The 22477-nt window shown below is 46.4% G+C and overlaps 2 protein-coding genes across 4 annotated transcripts in view; one reads left to right on the plus strand and one right to left on the minus strand.

The window, feature by feature from the left end:
- The window catches only part of Wdr33 (WD repeat domain 33), a 113037-nt gene extending 96668 nt beyond the window's left edge, over positions 1 to 16369 (plus strand). For 2 of the 3 annotated variants that reach the window (XM_052741763.1, XM_052741762.1), the window contains 6 exons: positions 3193 to 3301; positions 6394 to 6829; positions 11551 to 11714; positions 11804 to 11899; positions 13541 to 13756; positions 15719 to 16369. In XM_052741763.1, coding sequence (XP_052597723.1) covers positions 3193 to 3301; positions 6394 to 6829; positions 11551 to 11714; positions 11804 to 11899; positions 13541 to 13756; positions 15719 to 15948 — 1251 coding nt within the window. In that variant the 3' untranslated portion in view covers positions 15949 to 16369. Of the gene's footprint in view, positions 1 to 3192; positions 3302 to 6393; positions 6830 to 11550; positions 11715 to 11803; positions 11900 to 13540; positions 13757 to 15718 lie in introns of those variants that run through there. The other variant, XM_052741764.1, reaches the window with a different exon arrangement.
- Positions 16370 to 18173: 1804 nt separating this feature from the next.
- Positions 18174 to 22190, minus strand: Sft2d3 (SFT2 domain containing 3). The gene has a single exon (XM_052741768.1). The coding sequence runs from the start codon at positions 20320 to 20322 to the stop codon at positions 19669 to 19671; it is 654 nt and encodes a 217-aa protein (XP_052597728.1). The 5' UTR covers positions 20323 to 22190; the 3' UTR covers positions 18174 to 19668.
- Between the last annotated feature and the right edge of the window lie 287 nt (positions 22191 to 22477).

Genomic DNA, 22477 nt, shown 5'->3' on the forward strand with positions numbered 1-22477 from the left:
GTGCTGGGATTAAAGGCATGCGCCACCACTGCCCAGCTGTATGGCTTATTAATTCACTGTGCACTTGCATGTGTATACTACTTACTCTACTTATTAACTGCTTTTTTTGTTTGTTTTATGAAAGAATAGTTTTCATTTTGGAGGATTATAAAACTAAGAAACTTTTACTGTTATATGATGAATGAAACTCTAGACATGTTAGAGAAGAGGACAGTCAAATTTATACATGAAAACCATCATGGTTCCAAAATTTCTAGTTGACTTGAATTACTAGAATGAGTCTGAAAGACTTGATACTGTGTTTAAGGCATTTCAAATCTCAGAATTTTCTTGAAGGAAAATTTGCTCCTGTTTCTTACATCCTAAAGTCTGACTTTCTCCACTTTTTTTTTTTTTTTTTTTTTTTTTTTTTGGTTTTTCGAGACAGGGTTTCTCTGTGTAGCTTTGCGCCTTTCCTGGAACTCACTTGGTAGGCCAGGCTGGCCTCGAACTCACAGAGATCCGCCTGGCTCTGCCTCCCGAGTGCTGGGATTAAAGGCGTGCGCCACCACCGCCCGGCGACTTTCTCCACTTTTGATCAAGTGGTTTTTTCATTTGTTTTCATTGCTTTACCTCAGTGGAATCTGGGTGTTAAAATAGCAGCATGAAAGAAAGATACTGTTAAGAACTGTTTAGGGCTAAAAGTGGGCAGCAGAGCAGTTTAGACATTTCTGCCATTGAGGGCTGGGAAGATGACTCATGGGATAGGAGCATCTGATACAAGAGCATGAGGACCTGAGTTTGAATCTCTCGCACCCACGTTAGAAAGCTGGGCATGGTCACACTCGCGTCTGGAACCCCGGCACTGTGAGGGAAGAGAGGAGGATCACGGGACTTTTGGCTGCTGGCCTATTTCCAGGTTCAGTGAGAGAGCTTATTCATGGGAGTAATGTGAAGAGTGATAGAGCAGGACGTCTGACCTTGGCATGTATGCATGTATGCACATACACTAAATAAGCCAAAGCCCCAGAAACTTCTGGCAGTGCATTACTGATGGCATTTTCCTCTCTGTTTTTTAAAATGGACTCATTATGTAACTCAGGCTGGCCTTGAACTCCGAGTCCTCCTGCCTCAGCCTCCCGAGTTCTGGGTTTATAGACCATGTCTAATGAGCATTTTAATGAATTAGTTTTTGTACATTTGTGGAGTCCTGAGATCCAGTTCAGGTGGTCAGACTTTATGCACCAAGACTGTACTGTCAGTGTCCATTCATGTGACTGACTGGTTTGTGACATGTGAGTAATTTTACCACTGAGGTTTGAACCTGTGCTAGTCTCGTACAAAGGCCGCTCAGTAAGTGTATTTTCTGGTTGGTGTTTTTAGGGTTTCTCTGTGTAACAGCTCTGGCTATCCTGGAACTCATTCTGTAGACCAGGCTGGCCTTGAACTCACAGAGATCCACCTGCCTCTGCCTTCCAAGTGCTGGGATTAAAGGCGTGTGCCACATGCCAGGCTATTAAGTGTATTTTCTGTATGAAAGAATTTCCAGATACTTTCTGTTTTGTCTTGCTTTTGTTTTGTTATCTTTGTTTGAGACAAGGTTTTACTGTGTAGCCCAGGCTAGCCTTGAACTCACAGAGATCTGCCTCTGCCTCCCAAGTACTGGGATCGAAGGCACATGCCACCATGCCTGGTTTGTCTAGTTTGCTTTGTTAAGACTCCTGCTCCAAGGTCTTTGGGCAATGTGGGGAATCAGAACAAATACTAAGTGGCCATGGTGGCTCACCTGTACTTCCAGCCTTGGGAAGTGAAGACAGAGTCCCTAAGGCGAGCTGGCTGGTGAGACCAAGACTAACCGTAATGAATTTTGGGGTTGATTGAGACCCTGACTCAAAGAATAAGATGGAAGAGCCATTGAGAAAGATTCCTCGCATCAACCTCAGGCCTCCTGCACATACATGTGCATACAAAAGCATGTGCACCTTTCTACTACACATTGACACCTCTCTCTCTCTCTCTCTCTCTCTCTCTCTCTCTCTCTCTCTCTCTCACACACACACACACACACACACACACACACACACACACACACACACACACACACAGAGTTCGGGAGAGATGACTTAGTGGTTAAGAGCACTTGTTGCTATTGCAGAAGACTTGGGTTTGATTACATGTATCCACATGATGATAGCTCACAACCATCTGTAACTCCAGTTCCAGGGGATCTGATGTCCTCTTCTGGCCTTTGTGGATACTGAGTACACATGTAGTACACATACATACATGCAGGCAAAACATCATACACAAATATTAAATAAATCTTAAAAAAAAAAAGCCAGATTTAGCGGCACACATCTGTAATCTTGTCTGAGCTGCTAGGTGTGGTCAGAAGCTCACAGGCCACCAGCTTACAGTATAGTAACAGCAATAAGAGAGATGTTGCCTCAATGAGGTGGAAAAGGAGAACCAAATCCTGAAAGCTGTCCTCTTACCTCTGCATGTGACAGTGTGCACCTCTGCCATAAAATAAATAAATAGCAACAAGAAGCTCCATCCTGATGTAGCTTTGAGAGGGTTGGTTGCATTGTCACAACTTGACAGTTAAAGCTGCCTGCCTGGTAGAGGCCAGGCCTGTCCCATTGTGAGGAGCTCGCGGTCTGCAAGAGCCGGGGCACTACACTGTGACTCTCTTGGTTCCTGCTTGATCTTACAAGGAAAGCTCTGGCTTTAACTGAAACCTCTCAGGAGGTTTAAAATACAGATGCTTCTTCTTTTGATTGTGGAAAAGAAATAACTCCTTCCCCAGTTCAGCATTGTTTATGTGTATATTCCTTTGTGTTTTGTGTGAGTACAGGTGTGTGCATGCCACCTTGTTGGAGTCAGCTTGTCCGTTGCTGCATCTGACGAGCTAGCTGGCCTTTGTGTATCTCGGGACTCTCCCATTCCAGCTGCATTTCACCCCAAGTACACTGGGGTCCCACACTTGGGCTGCTTCATCTGACTTTACTTGGGTGCTGGGGAATTCAAACTCCATCCGGTTCTCATGCTTGCAGGGCACTTTATCTACCAAGCCATCTCCCCAGCCCACTTTAGAGGGGTTTTGTTTTAATGTCACTAGCTAAATATTTAGCAGCTTTTCACATGTTATGGTTGTTGTTCATGAAGCGCCTGTCCATGGTCTCATACCTGTCTTTACATGTTTCACCTCAGGAAGGACAGAGTGCAGGTCCCCCACCCTTGATACCAGGCCTAGGGCAGCAGGGAGCACAAGGCCGAATCCCTCCTCTGAACCCTGGACAAGGACCTGGCCCTAACAAAGGTAAATATATGCTTGGCTGAGGAAGTTTGTATTCTCCCTCTCTTGTGCACATTTGACAGTAAATAGTTTTGTTGGCAATTGATACAGTGGCATTGTGTTGGACCTGCTGGGAAGGTCACAGTCACTTTAGGTGATAGTTTGCTGTGTCTTTTGTTGCCATAGATAATGTTTCCTTAGGCAGTGATGCTGGCAGAGAAAATGAGTTCCATACTACCAGAGACTTGTGGTGAAACCACAGAGAGCCCTGGCATTTGTGTCTGTGGCCAGCACAGCCCACACTGGAATGGGAAGTGGCTCTTGTGCCTGTGGGATGCAGGTCCATGTGTCTGGCCTTCCAAAGAGCAGAACTGCCTCTGCTTTCGGCTCCTTGATAGGGTGGAGGATGCAGGATGTTAATGGAGCTCTTACTATCACTCCCCTTTGCCCCATTGTTCCACACTGGACTCTCTAACTGCATACATTGTAAGGCACCATTTGAAGAAGAAAGCAATGTACTAATATTATGAAAAGCAAAGATGAGGACTATCAGCATTTAGGGCGTATGGCTATTTGGAAGTTACCATTTAACCAGAGGATTTGGTTGAACAGGCATTGTGCCCTTGCTCCCAGGTGGGCAGCCTTGGAGTAAAGGGTAAGGGCTGGCAGGAGAGTTGGCATGGAAGAACTTAGGGGAATATGAGCAGAGGTGAGGTAGGAGTGGAATGGTCCCATTCAGCACCCTTAGGAAAGAATAGTACATTGGCACATGGGGCACTGTGGGTACTGTACCTCACAGTGCTGCACACCTTTATTACTAACTGGCCAAACCCGCAGCACCATGTGGTACATGTTAGATGTTTTTGTCCCATCCTGTTGGATTAAGAGAAGGCCTTTCAACATTTATAGCCCTGGAGTTTAGATGTTTAAAGCTCAGCTTTGAGTTGATGTGAGATACTAAAAGGTAAGAAAGGACAGGGATTCAAGCGCTTTTATTTCCATCCCCGTTGCTACCATAGAAGTGGTAGCAGTAGATACACAGAAGGATTTGTGAGAGAAAGAAAAGGAAGAGTTTCCCTGGAGGCTTGGGGACCCTTGGGAAGGGCATTTGTTGTCCACGCGGTACTTCTGTTAATGAATGAAAGTGGCCTCTCTGCCACACCTGCGTCTGTCTCCACTTGTTCCTGCGCATCTTGCTCGCCCCTCTCTCTCCCCTCTCCCTTCTCCCTCCTCCTCCCCACCTGCCCTGCTGCCTTCCCCCCCTCTTTCTCCTAGGGACCAGAGGGAGAAGGGAGAGACATGCCAGTGGCTTACCATCCCCTCCTGGATTAGTTGCCACCAACACAACATCACCGTTTGTAGTGGTAGGTTTCTTTCCTTGGAAGAAAGTTGACAGGCTCCTTTTAACCAGAGATGGTGAGATGAGTGTTTGTAGGTTAATGAAGTCCAGATGGAACCCGTGTCATATCCTCTGGTCGGTTGTCACTAAGTTCAGACAACCCGAAGTTGGAGAAGCAATTGTCTTAGTTGGGGTTTCTGTTGCTGTGATAAAATGTCATGACGCAAAGCAGCTTGGGGAGGAAAGGGTGTATTTTACCTTACAGCTTGTAAGTCCATCCCCCAGGGAAGTCAGGGAAGGAACTCAAGGCAGGAACCTAGAGGCAGGAGCTGATGAGAGGTCATAGAGGAGTGCTGCTTACTGGCTTGCTCTCCGTGGCTTGCTCAGCCTGCTTTCTCATGCAGCCTAGGACCACCAGCTCAGGGATGACACCACCCAGAAGAACTGGGTCCTCTCAGCAATCATCAGTCAAGCACCCAGGCTTACCCAGGGGCCAGTCTATGGGAACATTTTCTCAGTTGAGATTCCCTCTCGGAAAGTGACTCTAGCTTGTATCAAGTTGACATAGGACTAACCAGCACAGCTGTGAGAGCAGTGAGCATTGAGTGCTTGTCCGTTAGGGGAGTTGACCCAGATATTTGCAGACTGCCTGGAGAAAGGACAGTGGAGCTCAAGTGCAGAGACTTTTTTCTGACATCACCTTTTTATACTGAGATTTCCAAGTTTCAGTCCGTGCTGAGTGGAGAGGAGTTGAAATGGCTGGGGAGATGAAAAATGGAAGGGTGCGAGTTGGAGGCAGGGAACAGAAGTGTTGACTGACTGATACAGGAAAGTTGTTGTCTTATTGACAAGAAACAGCAGCAGAAGGCAGGAGCTGGGAAGTTTCGAATAAAATTCTTGTCTGCAAAACATGCTAATAATAACATACTTGAGGCCCATCATTCCCAGAAAGAGCAAAATAATATGTAAATGCAGACCCCAAAGTTGAAGGCCAGCAGAGCTCGTTTGTCCCCAAACAGCTGTTAGAGGGGCCCATGGTTCGGTGAGCCTTATGGAAGAGTGTGTTAAGATTCCTAAAATGCGGTATGGCATAAAGCAACAGGCCAGGGACTAAAGGAGTGGACAGTGGGTGGCAGCAGTGTAGACCCGGGGCCTGTGATGGCTTTGTGGTGCTTACACGAGCAGAAGTGAATGTGTGTGTGTGTGTGTGTAAAATTTATTTTCAGTTTTGAAGCAGGGTCTCACTGTATACCCTGGCTGGCCTGAAACTCCCTCTGTAGATCAGGCTGGTCTCAAACTCAAATCCATCTACTTTTACCTCAAAAGTGCTAGGATTAAGGGAGTGTGCCACTACCCCTGGCTGATGTGAATTCTTGATAACACAGTCTACAGCCCAACTTTTCTCTGTTGTGTCTCTTGGGTATCTAATCAGAGGCCCTGATGAAGTCGCAGGAAGAACAGGGACAGGGTAGGAAAGTCCATTCTCGTGCTGAAAGTTCACTTATGTTTTCAACATGTGGCTGAGAAGTGGACACTCTCTAGAGATTAGTGATTATCCTTAGGTCACATTATAAAGCTGAAAGTTGTACCCCAAACCCCATGGTCTCTCCATTATATGATGCTTTGGGATGTTTATCTTCTAAGTGCTCTGAGAACCTAGAAGGGAAAGCATTATAGGGCAAAGTATCTCCTAAAATTGGCAGGTACTGTAGAGCAGGCCTGCACAGCAGGCCTCATGGAAGCCATGGTAACTAACATTCAGCTTTGTTTCTTGTAGGTGACTCTCGAGGCCCTCCCAACCATCACCTGGGCCCCATGTCAGAGAGGCGGCACGAGCAGACTGGTGGCCCCGAGCACGGGCCTGAGAGGGGCCCTTTCCGGGGTGGCCAGGACTGCAGGGGTCCTCCTGACAGGCGTGGCTCTCACCCTGATTTCCCTGACGACTTCAGACCAGACGACTTCCACCCTGACAAGCGCTTTGGCCACCGGTTAAGGGAATTTGAAGGGCGAGGAGGACCCTTACCACAAGAAGAGAAATGGAGGCGAGGGGGCCCTGGACCTCCCTTTCCACCTGATCACAGGGAATTCAGTGAGGGTGATGGCCGGGGTGCAGCCCGAGGCCCTCCGGGGGCATGGGAAGGCCGCAGACCTGGAGATGAACGGTTCTCCAGGGATCCTGATGACCCACGTTTTCGAGGGCGCAGAGAAGAAAGGTAAGGAAGTGTATTCCGTGGGTTTTCTGCATTTCCCTGCCCTCACTACAAAAGATGGTTTTCCTTTCCTAGGGGAAAGTACTGCGTTGATTTAGCCCTATGTTCTATGTGGTTAGCATTTAGACTTTATTTTTTTACTTTGTTTTATTTAGGTTTTTTGAGACCGGGTTTCTCTGTGTAGCCCTGGCTGTCCTGGGACTCAACTCTGTAGACCAGGCTGACCTCTGACTCACAGAGATCTGCCTGCCGAGTGCTGGGATTAAAGTAAAAGGCGTGTGACTCCACTGCCTGTCAGCATTTAGACTTTAAAGTTATGTTATATGTAGTTCTCTATTATCTGTGCATTTGAGACCTTTGTCTTTCAAGTTGTTGTGACACAGTCTCATGCTGTAATACAGTCTCATGCTGCAGTCCAGGCTGTCCTTGAATTCCCAGGCCTTGTCTCTGCCTCCTGAGAGGAGTGTGCCACTACTCCTGACTAACGTTTCTGAGTTAAAGAGATGGGAGACTGTTTATGTATGCTCAGCGAGTGTCTTGGATCTGACTTATGGTGTCCAGGTTAATTAGCTGATGAGATCTGAACCAGATACTATAATTGAAAACAAGGGCTGGCGGGGCTGGAGAGATGGCTTAGCGGTTAAGAGCACCGGCTGCTCTAGAGGACCTGGGTTTGATCCCCAGCACCCACATGGCGGCTCACTGCTATCTGAAACTCCAGTTCCAGGGTGCCCAACACCCTCGTGCAGGCAAAACACCAGTGCACACAAATTAAAAACAAAAAAAGAAAAAAGAAAAGAAAGAGCTTATAAAATAGGCTAAGATTTTGTGGAATTGCCCAAAGGTCTTAACAGTCAGATTGAAATAAACACCATCTTCCTATTCAACTTAGGTCAGGCTTGAGTTCTCAGCCCTTTGGATAGAAAGACTAGGAGCAATGTAGAGGAAAGAAAACACATTGGTGTAATTTCAAGTGATATTGAGCATAACCAGTGATAGTCATGATTGATGTATAAGAATTGACGTCTGCATAATGATCATTGATCTCTTGAATCTCTGTGCCTTGTGCAGACGTCGCAGTTTGTTATGTCTTCATTTATATTTTTGTCTATTTATCAGCCTAGACTCTTGTGCTGTCCCACATCTGTGCTACTCTGTGTGTTTGCTTTTCCTCCACTTGGAACAACACTCTGTAGACTCTGTAGATAGCCATGGCTCACTCTGGTTGGACCCCCCCCCCCCATAGCTTTGTGTACTTTCTTACTTTCTTTGCAATACTTCTAGGACAGTCTTTCACTATGAATTATACAGTCATCCTTTGGTATCTGAAGGCAGTTTCCGAGGACTCTTATACATCAGAGTCCTTAAGCAGTTGGTAGTTACTTGTATAAAGTGCTGTAGGGTTTCCATATAACATATACACTTCCTACTGTGTGCTTTAGAAACATCTCAAGATGACTTACAGTACTTCATATAATATGAATGTATGTAAGTACTGTGCATGTTATATATGAATGTGTGTGTGTGTGTGTGTGTGTGTGTGTGTGTGTGTGTGTGTGTGTGTCTCGGGTTGAATCAGATGTCTTCATCAATCACTTGCCTCTGTATTTTTTGAGACAGAGTCTCTCACTAAACCTACAACTCACCGGTTCAGCTAGGCTGGCTGACTGTAAGCTCCTGGGATCTTCTTGTCTGTCTCCCAGAGCTGAGGTTGTAGACACAGCCTGCATTTTATATGTGTGCTGGAGATCTGAACTCAGATCCTCATGCTTGTATGGCAGTCACTTTACTGACCAAGCATCTCCCCAGCTCCAGAATGTTACTCTATTGTATTGTGTGTTTGAGACAGGGTCTCACAATGATTCCATGCTAGCCTGGAACTCACAGAGATCCACCAGCCTCTGTCTTCCAAGTGCTGGAATTAAAAGTGTGCACCACCATGCCTGGCTGTACTGTATTGTTTAGGAAATAAGACAGTGAGCAAAAGTCCAAGTGTTCCGTATAGAAGTGGAGAGGTGGCTAAGTACTTTTCATGCAAGCTTTACATTCTAAGTTTGGATCCCTGGAACTCATGTGAGTAAAAAGCCAGATGTGGTAAGTTAACCCCTGTGGCAAGATAGGAGACAGAGACTGGAGACTTTTGGGGGCTTGAGGGCCAGGCAACCTGGAATATAACAATAGAGACCCTGCTTGAACAAGATGTAAAGTTATTCTTTGAACTCCATGAGTTCACACACACACACACACACACACACACACACACACACACACACACACACACTGACATACATATGCCTGCATTCATATACTCATATACTTTGAAAAAAGAAAGTTAAGTTCTTGCTTTGTTGCCTAGGCTAGCTCTGAATTAATTATTCTGGGATTACAGGCATGTGGCACTACACCTAACTCCAAAATTAAAGAAAAAAATTGTATTATATTTCTTTATTCTGTGTGTGTTATTTTGTGTGGGTATGTGCATGTGAGTGTAGATACCCTTGGAAGCTAGAAGAGGGTGCTAGATCCCATGGAGCTGGAGTTACAGGGACTTGTGAAGTGCTTGATGTGGGTGCTGGCGTCTGACTGAGGTTGTCAGGAAGAGCATGCACACTTTACCACTGAGCCATCTCTTCAGCCCTGTTTTTTTTATCTGTGTGTGTGTGTGTGTGTGTGTGTGTGTGTGTGTGTGTGTGCATCTGCTGTGCTGTGCAAGTGGAGATCAGAGGACTTCTTGCAGTGGTCATTCTTCTCTACCACGTGAGCCCTGGGAATAATGCTCAGGTCCTCAGGCCTGGTAGCAACTGCCTTTACCTGCTGAGCTATTTCACTAGCCAGATCAAAAAAGAAAGAAAAACTTAAAACAAAAAACAAAACAAAAAACAACCCTAAGATTTGCATATTATGTGTGTTTTCCTGAATGCTTGTGTATCGTGTGCATGCCTAGTGCCCATGGGGAACAGAAGAGGGGATTGGATACCCGGAACTGGAGTTATAATGATTGTGAACTGCCATATACGAACTAGGAAACAAGCTTGGGTCCTCTACAAGGCAGCAAGCCCCTTTATTACTGAGCCATCTCTCCAGCCTTGTTTTTGAAGCTGTGTCTCATGCATTCTAGGCTGGTCTCAGACTTTCTGTTTAGCCAAAGTTTAACCTTGAACTCATGTTTCTCTTTTCTCCACCTCCCAAGTACAGAAATTACTGATGTGTGCCATCATGCTTTGCTATATTTATATTTACTGCTTATATCGCTTACAAGCACATCAATTTCCTGTTGTCTTCTTAGGACCTGGAGTGGTTGAGGCTAAACTGGGGAGGGATTTCAGAGGAATCAATTGATTAAAAGATGATTTTTAAAATTATTCATTTATTATTTATTTAGTTTAGATTTTCGAGACAGGATTTCTCTGTGTAGCTCTGGCTATCCTGGAACTTGTTCTATAGACCAGGCTGGCCTAGAACTCACAGAGCTCCTCCTGCCTCTGCCTCCTGAGTGGTGGGATTAAAGGTGGGTGATACCCCCTCCCAGTGTGGGGTGGGTGGGGCGGATAGTGACACTTTGTTCTGTTTCTCCTTCCTAATTTCATATCCTGCATGACCTTCATATCCTCATACAACTCTGCTTACTGACTTCCAAGAGTATGGGGCAGCTATCTGTACCATACCTATATACCATACCAATAGGTATTAGAGCTTCAGTATAGGAATTTAGGGGGGCACAAGCCGTCCGTATCAGTATAAAGGTGAAGGAGACTCCATTTGTACCCAGGGCATTGGCACAGTGGATGCCTGGGCACAGGAAAGAATATGCTGTGTTAAGACTGTCCTAGCCCATCGTGCCTCTTGTGCTGTTCTACTGTGACCCAGGTCTGCTGTGCTTACAGTAAAGATGCTTTGGTCATGCTACCTGGGGACAAAGAAGGTAATTAAAAGGGAACTGGAGGAAAAACCATACAAACTGGCTCATGCTTGGTATCTTAGTGTTCTATTGTTGTGAAGAGACACCATGACCAAGGCAACTCTTATAAAAGAAAGCATTTTAAGTGGGGCTTGTTCAGATTTAGAGGGTGAGTCCATGATCATCATGGAGAGAAGCAGGCAGGCAGGCACTGGAGCAATAACTGAGAGCTTTATATCCTGATCCCCAGGCAGCAGGCAGAGGGAGACAGTCTGGGCCTGGCATGGGCATTTGAAACCTGAAAGCCCACTCTCAGTGAATCGCCTCCTCTAACAAAGCCACATCTCCTTATCTTTCCTGAACAATTCCATTAACTGGAAACCAAGTATTCAAGCCTGGGCCTGTGGGGCCTTTCTCACTCAGACCACCAGAGTGGAGATTATATGCTGGGCCAATACACAGAGTGCATGTCCCCAGACAAGTCATGATCAGCACCCCTTTTTCCATCTGTGTATGTAAAAAAGATTGTTCATCATAAAAAAATACAACAAAAGGTACCAGTTGTAGTGGAAAGGTTGGTGAGGAGGGAATGAGACAGAGTAATGCACGGAAAGAACTTGGTATATCCCTGTCAGCGAGGTAACCTACATTCTGCTACGTTGTTGCCTTCCATCTACTTTGGACTGTAATGTTAGTGCTGTAAAGTGAAACTTCAATAAATAGACCGTGTTTTTATCTCCATTCACATTGTATATTAAAGTTTCTGTTATCTCCATACTTAAGAGTAATGTATTTCAGAAGGTGGACATTGTGTTTTTGTTCTCAGCTTTAGAAGAGGAGCCCCCCCAAGACATGAAGGCCGTGCTCCACCAAGAGGAAGGGACAACTTTCCTGGTCCTGATGACTTTGGTCCAGAAGAGGGTTTTGATGCTTCTGATGAAGCATCCCGAGGACGAGATCTCAGAGGGCGAGGCCGTGCCAACCCACGAGGTGAGCAGTTGAGAACAGCTGGTCTGAGGGACAGCAGCCTTGAGCACAGCTGGGCAGCCTCTGAGCGGTCTGTTTGCTCCTCTTCGTAGGGGGATCCAGGAAGTGCCTACTCCCCACTCCTGACGAGTTCCCTCGCTTTGAAGGAGGACGGAAACCAGATTCCTGGGATGGAAACCGAGAGCCCGGTAAGGAAGGAGATGTGCTTGTGCTTTGGTAGTTCCCAGAGCAGGGCCCATCACCAGGGTCTGTCTTTTCTAGTTTTACTCCATGGAGGCCAGTTGTCTTCTTGTCTGTCTGTTCAAGTGTTTTATCTCAATAGATTTAATGCAGAAATAGGTGGGAGAACCCAGCTTTTTTTGTTTTGTTTTGTTTTCCTTTTTTCTTAAGTAAGATAGTAAAGAGATTTGTGTTAAGTATAAAACAATTACTAGCCGGGCGGTGGTGGCGCACGCCTTTAATCCCAGCACTCGGGAGGCAGAGGCAGGTGGATCTCTGTGAGTTCGAGGCCAGCCTGGGCTACCAAGTGAGTTCCAGGAAAGGCACCAAAGCTACACAGAGAAACCCTGTCTCGAAAAACCAAAAAAAAAAAAAAAGGATAAAACAATTCATTTGGGTTAGGGATATAGTTTAAATCCTCAGCCATTCTTGGCAGTAGCATCTGGAATTCCACAGTGACGAGGCAGAGAGAGGGAAATCCCGAGAGCTCACTGACCAGCCTGTTGAGTCAGTTGCTGATTTAGGTTTAGCATCAGGCCCTGTCTCATAAAGTTGTGAGGCCAGGAGTGATGCACACCTTTAACCCTAGCACTCAGGAGGCAGAGGCAAGTAAATCTCTCTGAGTTTGAGACCATTCTGATCTACATAGCAAATTGTAGGCCAGTTAGGGCCACATAGTAAGATCCTGGCTTTAGGAGGAAAAAATCCAAAAGATGGAGACCTAAGGAAGATACTTTATATTGGCCTCTGGCTTCCAGACATACCAACACATACACAAATAATACTGTTCTTTTCACTAAATTGTCATCTATTTGGAAAATAAGGATAAAAGAATTAAAATTTTCCTCATCTTGATTTATCATACCATAAAATTAGTAGATGTGTTTTTGTTGTTTTGCTTTTGTTTTCTCTATGTAGCCCTGGCAGTCATGGAGAACAGGCTGGCTTCGAACTCAGAGATCTTCCTCCTCTGCCTTCCGAGTGCTGAGACTAGAGGTGTGCACCACCACGTCCAGCTGAGTAGATGTATTTTTTATTAGTGGACTTTTTGGAGTCCTCAGTAAACTTTATGTGTATATATGTGAGCTATGCATGTGTATGTATGTGTGTTCACATGTTTGTGGGTATACATTAGTACAGGTGGGATGCTTGTGTCTGCGTGTGTATAGAAGCCAGATAACAACTTTCCTTGGTGGCTGTCCATCTTAGATATTGAGGCAGGGTTTCTCATTTGAGTCAGGAGCCTGCTGATTTGGCTAGTCTAGCCAGCCGCCTTCCCTGGGACCGTATGCACATGTAGCTTTTATGTGGGTGTGGGAATCTGAGCTCCGGTCCCTAGTCGCACAGCAAGCCCTTTCCCGTTGAGCCAGCTCCCTAGCCCCTTCAATAGTTTTAAAGACCGTGATGATAACCGGAGTCCTGCCTCCTCTTATCCCAGGAGGAGTTCCTTTCTTTCGAATTCGTGGTGTGACTCAACCCGGTCTGTTTCGTAGACATTCCTGCTCTCAGGTTGCTCGAAGCGACCTCACTCCCAGTTGCTTTGGGCAGCACTGAGTGGCTGAGACGATAGTGTCAGATCCTTAACCATGGACCTTCGCTTTTCCTTTCAGGACCAGGTCATGAACATTTTCGTGATGCTCCCCGCCCCGATCATCCCCCTCATGATGGCCATTCACCAGCTAGCAGAGAGCGCTCCTCTTCTCTCCAAGGCATGGACATGGCCTCCCTACCACCCCGGAAGCGTCCCTGGCATGATGGGTCGGGCACTTCTGAACACAGAGAGATGGAGGCCCAGGGAGGCCCCTCGGAGGACCGAGGAAGCAAAGGTAAGAGGGCTGCAGCCCATCCCAGAGCTGCAGGAGTCTGTCCCCGCGGCGGCCTCCACCCTGCCTCTGTGTGGGTGTGGTTTGTTTGCCACGGCTGGGGGAGCTGCAGACTCTCCGGGAGGTCCTCGTTCGGGGTTTCTGCTCTGCTCCTTTGACCCCTGGCAGTTGTATCCCCCACCAGTGGCTATTTGGAGCCCTCGGGTATCCTCTCAGGGAAGGGAGAGCTATCTTCTCCCAGGTTCTGTACCTTGCTTTTCAGCGTGGCACTTTAACCAGGAGTAGCAGCCAGTGACAGTGACTACAAGTCTGGCTTTAGGGTGGGCTGGGTGGTGGTGGCCTGTGTGGTGTGCTTTGGAAAGGAAGCTGCTGGATGCTCCACCTTATTCACTGCAGTCTTTCCAGAATGACTTGTGTGTATCTAGTACATCTCCCTCCCCGCAGCTAAATGCAGTACTGTGGTCCTAGATGAATTCCTGAGCAATCAGGGTGCCCTGGCCAAGGACATGTGGCCAGATGACAGCTCTGTTGAGTTGACCTAACATGCTTTGCATAATAAGCAGCCAAGCTTATTGTTTGGCAAGTTCCCGTCACATCTTCATCTCCATTTGATTAACTTCCATTTAAACATTTCAGACAAAATAGAGTTGGCGGTCGTGTTGGAAGAACATGCTCTAGATGAGCCAATCACATCAGTTCAGGAGAAAAAGTTCTGTTTATGGATTCCTTTATTTTTGCAGTGCTGGCATTGAAACACAGGATCTAGGCACACAGTAGGCAAAGCACTGTACCACTGAGTTCCACCGAGCTGAAGAAAACAATTAAAATTTGTATTTATTCTTTGGTAATTTATTACACAGTTTAAAACACAAAATACTTAGGTCAGCTCATCCCAGACCCAATCCCCTCACGGCACCTTCCCAACTTAATATATCTCTCTCTTGTTTGTATAACCTGAGTTCAGTTAGCACTGTGCATGTGTACATGGGTATGGGGTGCCATCCATTGCAGTATGGGCAACCTATCATGGGGCCCACCACTGAAGAAGCTGGCTTTCTCTCCCCAGGTAGCTTCTCTTACTTTTTTTTTGGTTTTTGGAGACAGGGTTTCCCTGTGTAGCTTTGCGCCTTTCCTGGATCTCGCTCTGTAGACCAGGCTGGCCTCGAACTCAGAAAGATCCGCCTGGCTCTGCCTCTCAAGTATTGGGATTAAAGGTGTGCACCACCACTGCCCGGCTTTCTCTTACGTTTTTTAATTGTATTTGCTTTGTATGTCTGTACGTGGGTGCTGTGTACACATGTGGAACTTAGAGGACAATTGCCGGACTTGCTCCTCTCCTATCTTGTCCTGAGCATGGAATTTGGGTTGTTAAGTTTAGTAGCAGGTGCCTGTACCCGCCAAGCCATCTCACTAGCATAAGAAAGATTATTTAAGAGTTTCCTTCTAGCTAAACATCTGGGAATCCTAATTCTGAAAACAAGTCAAATTTAGTCAATCTCTGAAAGCCAGTTTATTTTTGTTCTTTGAGAATATCTTAACATCACTAAACATGTGTAGGGAGTCAAAGTGCCACATGTCATGGAACACACACACAGCCCCAACTGGAGCCCTTGTTGCTGACATCTGCAGCAGCCTATGTATCTTAGGTGCTTCTGAGTATGTGCAAAAACACCGTCAGCTGTGATGCAGGTTTCCTGGGGATTCGCAGTGTTTGGCTGGCTTCTGGCCTTCTGTCCAACAGCCCTGGGATGGATGGCCTCCACAGATGCTGAGGCCATGAGCCAGGGTGGAAATGAGGTCAGAAGGGACAGAGGAACCCGCTTCTGTGCTCTGAAAGCCACTGTGTATCTCCTTAGGACCTTCTGGTGGTCCACTGTGATCAGTGAGCGAAAGCTGTACCAGAAATTACAGATAAGCAGCCACTATGATATGGAATGTCATGTCTTGAATCATGTTTTGTTTCAGGCCGAACAGGCCCAGGACCTTCCCAGAGAGTGCCAAAGTCCGGACGTTCCAGCTCTTTGGATGGAGACCATCATGATGGGTACCACAGAGATGAACCTTTCGGTGGCCCTCCAGGCAGCAGCTCATCTTCTCGAGGGGGCCGGAGTGGCAGTAACTGGGGTAGAGGGAGTAACATGAACTCTGGCCCTCCACGGAGAGGCTCTTCAAGGGGTGGTGGGAGGGGTCGGTAGAAGTAGGGGCTGAGTAGCCCTGGGCCTCTGCATAGTATTTAAGAAGTTCTTGTGGACTCACCAAGGAAGCGGGAAGAAGCCTTTACCACTGTAGCCGAGCTCTTCTGGGGCAGCTGAGTTCGAGGAGCCCAATGCGGTTATCACGATGAAGAGACTGCTGCCACTACCCAGGGTAGTTGGCCCCGTTTGTCTTGTCCAACCTCGTCGCCCTAACGCTCCCTCCCATGTTGTTTGTGAAGATGAAAGCTGGAATCTTTTTTTTTTTTTTTTTTTTAACGTGTCGTAAGAAATGGAGCACCTCCACGAAGTTGAGTTCATGTCCAATTGGAAATTTATTTCTATATGTACAGTTTGTCAGAGAAAAAAAACCTTGTTTTGTATGAATACAGAATGTGATTTACTCAAGAATTAACAAAACAACCGGTTGTGTAGTGCTTGCCTTAAGGAACTCTGGTTTCTACTGGATCTGACCTGTTGGGTGCAGTTACTACTGTTACCCACGGCAGGTGACTGACGTTCATGTTAGCTTTGTGCTTTCCGAGTAATTTCCACCTTCCTGTTGTTACACTGTCTATTGTACGGTAAGGAATACTTTAAAACTGCTCTACCATAGTTCAAGAGGGCTGGCTCAAAACCTCAGACCTGCTCTTCTGGGTAGCAAATGACACCTGAAGAAAAACGTGAATCTTCTGGGTGCTCAACCAGAGGATCTCCTTTGGATGCATCTCCTCGCAGTTCCGGTTTGAGTGTCTTGTCTTCACTGGGAAAGTAACCTGGTGTAAACTGACGTCATCGACTACATGTATCTTCATTCTCCTGCACTTCAAGTGGAACAAAGTGTCCGCATTTCAGAAACAATCTCCTCTCCCATATTTGCTTTATGGCGACTTCAGGGTTTAGGGTAGAAGACAGAGTGCACCCAAGTTCTTTACCATGACAGGTTTCTTGCGTTAAAAAAGCAACACACCTTTGATCCCAGCACTAAGGAGGCAGAGCTCTGTAAGTTCAAAGCCAGCCTGGTCTGTGGAGAGAGCTCCAGGACAGCCAGGGCCACACAGTGAAACCCTATCTCGAATAAACAAATAAACACACAGACAGACAAACAGATAAAGCTGAGTGTGGAGGCAGAGGCAGGTGGATCTCTGAGTTCAAGGCCAGCCTGGTCTACAGAGAGAGTTCCAGGACAGCCAGGACTACATAGAAACTATCTCAAAATTAACCTGCCCCCATAAAACAACAACATAGGTAGGCCCTGGAGAGATGGCTCAGCAGTTAAGAGCACATACAGGGACTGGAATTCAGTTCTCACACACACACACACACACACACACACACACACACACACACGGAGAGGGAGAGATGGACATCTGGACATGGTGGCACACATGTATAACCTAGCATTTGGGAATTAGAGCCAGGAGGATCAGAAGTTCAATGGCTACATAGTAATTTTCAGGGTAGCCTGGGATACACAAGACCTTGTCTCACACTACTCCCTACCCCTCCAAAACCAGAGATGTCCCTGGTGTCCTTGGAGGCTGAAAGAGGGCCATCAGATACCCTGGAACTGGAGTTACAGGCAGTTGTAAACCACCAGGTGGGTGCTAGGAATTGAACACATGTCCTCCTCCAGAGCAGCTGGTGCTCTTAAGCACTGAGCTGTCTCTTCAGCCCTGACCACTGTTTTGTTTTTAAGAAAGCTTTCATTAAAAGGTCAGTCCTGGAGCTGCTAACAGCTTTGCTAACATGACCAGCTTTTTAGCACATGAAGACAGGTTTACTTGGCAAGTTGAAAAGAGATATAGTTGGACAAGTACACAGAAATCTTCCCCTGGCTCGCTCTGGGTATGGAGTGAAGAAATGTTGATTATTTGGGTGCTAGAACCTGAAGATTTCAAGTAAACCATTTTCTTTTTACTTCAGAAATAAAAATGGCCGGGCAGTGGTGGTTCACACCTTTAATCACAGCACTCGGGAGGCAGAGGCAGGTGGATCTCTGTGAGTTTGAGGCCAGCCTGGTCTACAGAGTGAGATCCAGGACAGGCACCAAAACTACACAGAGAAACCCTGTCTGGAAAAACCAATGAATAAATAATAAATAAAAATGTCGGTACCTACACTATCGGAAGCTGTATTCCCCCTCACTTGCATTCCCCTGGCATAGCATCAAAACAACCTCCAACCAAATTCCATGAAACTACAGAGGGATGCAGAGACCATCCGGGTCACATTTTGAGAATGAATTAATTTATAAACAGAACCTCTACATTATACATTAAATATTTACATATAGCATTTTAAATACTGCTGTCAAAATGTAAGATGTTGTGCTTAGAGTTTATAAAACTTACTTTCAAGTAATGAATTCCTGAGACAATTTTAATATCTTAAGTATAGTAACATTAAAAAATGTGCACATCACTACTTGCAAACAGCCTTTCTTTTCCTGAGTGGTAGGTAGCCCTATTTACTGCCTGGGAGCGCTGGAGAGAATGGTAGCTGGGAAGTCTATGGAGGGGTTATTAGCCAATATGGAATCACATGGGGGACTGCAGCAAGTAGCAATTTGCTGATGTCTGACCTTATCCTGTTAAGGCAACATTTGGGCAGCCTGGAAACCAGTTAACTTTCACGTTGTACAAGTCAGTCAGTACACAGAAGTGGTTCTCAATTTAGCTGAACATGAAAACATTATACAGTTCACCAGTATTACAAATGAACTGATGAAATGTGGTCTGAGAACCACTGATAAAATTCTAAGCTTCTAAATACACTTCACTTGCTAGTGTATCAAGACTCAATACTGAATCCAGTTTTTGACAATAGATTGTGATAGATTTAAATGTTGATTCACCCCAGCACAACAAAAACAATTATATATGAAAAGCATTTTACATTGCATTATTATCAAATTGTATAGTACTTTAAAAAGCAATAATGTTAGGAATAGTGAACACTTGGCAAAACCTCGTTTATAGCAAATACAATAACTGCAGATGTAAGATTTTCCTGTAGTCCCAGGATTCCTAAGCAGAAACCCTTGCAAACTTTGCACGCATCATACTGGATATCTAGCCTCTTGATCCAGGAAATTGCTCTTTGGTGTATTGCTTTTACGATTAATTTTCCTTAAATATTATAAAGCACCGTATTTACTACTTAACTGAAGAAGAAAAACCTGAGGTAGAATGTATTAACTACTCACTATTTTAAATCCAGTGGCTAAATTTAGTGTTTAATCTGATAATCTGGATTGATTTACAGTGAATAGCAAAAAGGAGGCTTTGAAAAGGAGCGGCAAAACGGAAACCTTAGGTTCAACCACGTATACCACTGCTTTTTTTTTTTTTAAATGACAAAGAGGAGATGGCAGTTCTTCCAAAGCCACGAAAGCAGCCAAGTCAAAAAGCTATTTGTTTTTCTTTTCCTCCCTTAAATGTAAAGCCAGTTAGTTGGAAAACAGTTCCACAGCACAGTGTTTACCAATCAGGTAATCCAGTCTTTTCGGGGAGCATGCTGCCTCGAACCTCAGAATGCTGAAGCCCAAGGACCTTTTGAGACCGCCAGCCTGGGGTCAGTTCGTGGCAGGTGCTCCAAGCTCAGGGACTCCGCAGCACAGTCCAGTTGGTGCCTCGTCCTTGCACGCTTGGGTACCGTGGAGTGCGGCGGCGCCTGCACCGTCGCTCGCCCGGCTGGTTCCGCTTCCTGAGACCGGGGCTGTCACACCGGGAGAGCGTTGGCTAGGCCCGCCCCACGGTTCAGGCGACCCAGCGCTAGGCGTAGGGCCGTCACGCTGCCCCAGGGTAGGAGCCCCAGCAGCGCGTAGAGCAGGGCGGCTACCTGTGCGCAGGCGCCGAGCGCCGTCAGCACCGTACTGCGCAGGACCAGGGCCGCGTAGAGCGTGGCGCCCAAAGCGGCCGCGTAGCCCAGCGCGGGGCGCGAAGGCGTCTCCTCGCCGCGCAGCAGGCGCCCACAGGCCGGGCCGCCCCGCAGCAGCGCCGCGCTCGCCAGCGCCAGCACCGAGCCCAGCGACCAGAGCAGCGCGAACTTGCGCGCGCGCAGCAGCAGCACCGGTGCGTAGAGCGCCGCCAGGCCGAAACAGAGCGCGGCCAGCAGCAGACACAGGCCGCCGGCCGCCAGGCGCTGCCCGCGAGTCACGGTCGGGAGGCACCGCGAGCCGGCGGGCGGCGGCTCGGCAGGGCTCCCGGCCCACGGCCATCGCAGAGCCGCGCGCCCGAGCCACGCCCCGGCAGCTCGGCCCCCGGCCGCAGGCTCCTCGGCTGCCCTCGCGGCGAGCAGCGGCTCCGCAGCCGCCGGCCTGTTCGCTTTCCCCTGCGTCAGGTAGTCCTGCAGTTGGCGGTGGAGATCCGCCATGTCGGACTGAGCGGCGATGGAAGCGGGGCTGACGCTTCCGGGTTCGGGCGCCCCCCCCCCGAAAGCGGAAGTAGCTAGATTCCTCGGGCGACGGTTGGTCGGCCACGGCGGAAGGGAGGTGTCCAAGGCTTGGCGGAAGTCCCGGATAGGCTGCACAGCTGTGTTGTAGTTAGTCTCCCGGATCCTGATCGTGTGAGTGTTTTAGTCAAGGGATAAACAAAAGATAGTTGAGAGTCGCTGTAGCAATAAACGGATGCACTGGGCATATTTTTGCTGGCATAATGAATATTGTCAGGTGTTATTATTAACAATGTCACTTTTAACACTTAAAATTTTGCTAAATGGAGGAGTCTGGGGAAAGGGTACACGGAATTTCTTTCCTCTCCTTTCTTTCTTTCTTTCTTTCTCTCTCTCTCTCTTTCTTTCTTTCTTTCTTTCTTTCTTTCTTTCTTTCCTTCCTTCCTTCCTTCCTTCCTTCCTTCCTTCCTTCCTTCCTTCCTTTCTTTCTTTCTTCTTTCCTCTCTCTCGTCTACATTTCTGCGTCTCTCTCAAAATTCTAATGAAGGAGCTGGAGAGGTGGCTCAGTGATTAAGAGCATTTGCTGCTCCTGCAGTGGACCCAGGTTCAGATCCCAGCACCCGTATGACATCGAGCAACCACTTGTAACTTCACAATCTGAGTCATCTTGCTAGTCCATAAAATACTTTCGGGCTACAGACAACTAAGATTCAGGAAATGAGTCAGTGGTGGCGTTATAATTGTGGCATACACCTGTAATCCCGACACTCAGAGAGGCCCAAGCTTGTTAGCGTCGGTTCTCACTGCCGAGACAGCACATCAGGGTGTATTTTGAGAATTTATCTGTCAGGAAAACAGAAAGTGTTGCAAGCAGTTTAGTGCAGAGTCTCACTACAATTTGTTTGGGGTGATCTTTAGCCTACTCAATAGCTATTCCTTGTACTCTCTTCCCCCATGTCAGACCTGACATTCTGTACTATCACGTAAAGCTTGGTTTAACATCTCGATAACAGATTTAAAAACTTTTAGAATGTACTAACGTATCAGAACCCTGATTTCCCACTAATCAAAGAGCCAAGCATTTTTTTTTCAGATAGCATCCAAGGCCTAGAGTTCTCCCCACCTGCTTTTTACCCACAAATGTATTTGAAAAGTGTCTTGCTTTATGGCTTTCTTTGTTCTGTTACTATAAAAAGTTTATGAAGTTGTTACCTAAATCTGTGTATCAAGACCATGGTCACTCATATTTGGCTCCAGAATAAACTACATCCCTTATTCCTTTGACGTGAGAGTTGTTTCTTTCATTAACAACATCCAGGGTATGGGGTCTAAGGTCCTTGATCCATTTGGAGTTTTGTGCAGGCTGAGAGATAAGATCTCATCTCATTCTTCAGCATTTAGCTAACCAGTTTGACCAGTGCCGTTTGTTGAAGACACTGTCTTTTCTCCATTGTGTATTGTTGGCCTCTTTATTTAGAAAACAAAACAAAACAACCAAACAAAAAAACAGGTGTCAGAGTGTGGGTTTATTATGTGGGTCCTCATTGATCAATGAGTTTGTTTTTATGCCAGCACCATGATGGATCTGGGATGGTCATACCTCCAGCTCTCTGCTGCTGTTCAGGATGGTTTGAGCTATCATAGATCTTTTGTGTTGTAATATGAAAGTGAAGATTTTTTTTCAATTTATGTGAAGAATTGTGTTGGAATTTTGTTGTGTACTGCACTGAATCTGTAGATTGCCTTTGTCAGGACAGCCATTTTCACGATATTAATTCTGCCAGTCCGTGAACACGGGAGGCCTTTACATCTTGTATATTCTTCATTGTTTTCCCAGTGTCTTAATTTATTGTACTAGACTTTCATTTCCTTGGTTAAATTTCTCTCTCTCTCTCTCTCTCTCTCTCTCTCTCTCTCTCTCTCTCTCTCTCTCTCTCCACACATACACACACACACACACACACACACACACACACACACACACACACACACACACAGTGTAAGTGGAATTATTTTCCTGATTTCATACTTGGTATGTTTGTCATTAGTATGTAGGAATGCTACTGATTTTTGTGTATTAATTGTGTATTCTGCTACTTTGCTGAATGTGTTTATCAGCCATAAGAGATTTTTTGTG

The sequence above is a fragment of the Peromyscus californicus genome, unplaced genomic scaffold, assembly GCF_007827085.1.
Source record: "Peromyscus californicus insignis strain IS unplaced genomic scaffold, ASM782708v3 Scaffold_17__1_contigs__length_78620276, whole genome shotgun sequence".
NCBI lineage: Eukaryota > Metazoa > Chordata > Mammalia > Rodentia > Cricetidae > Peromyscus > Peromyscus californicus.

Excerpts from the sequence above, each read along its gene's own strand:
- Sft2d3 (XM_052741768.1), bottom strand. The coding sequence starts at position 20,322 with ATGGCGGATCTCCACCGCCAACTGCAGGACTACCTGACGCAGGGGAAA.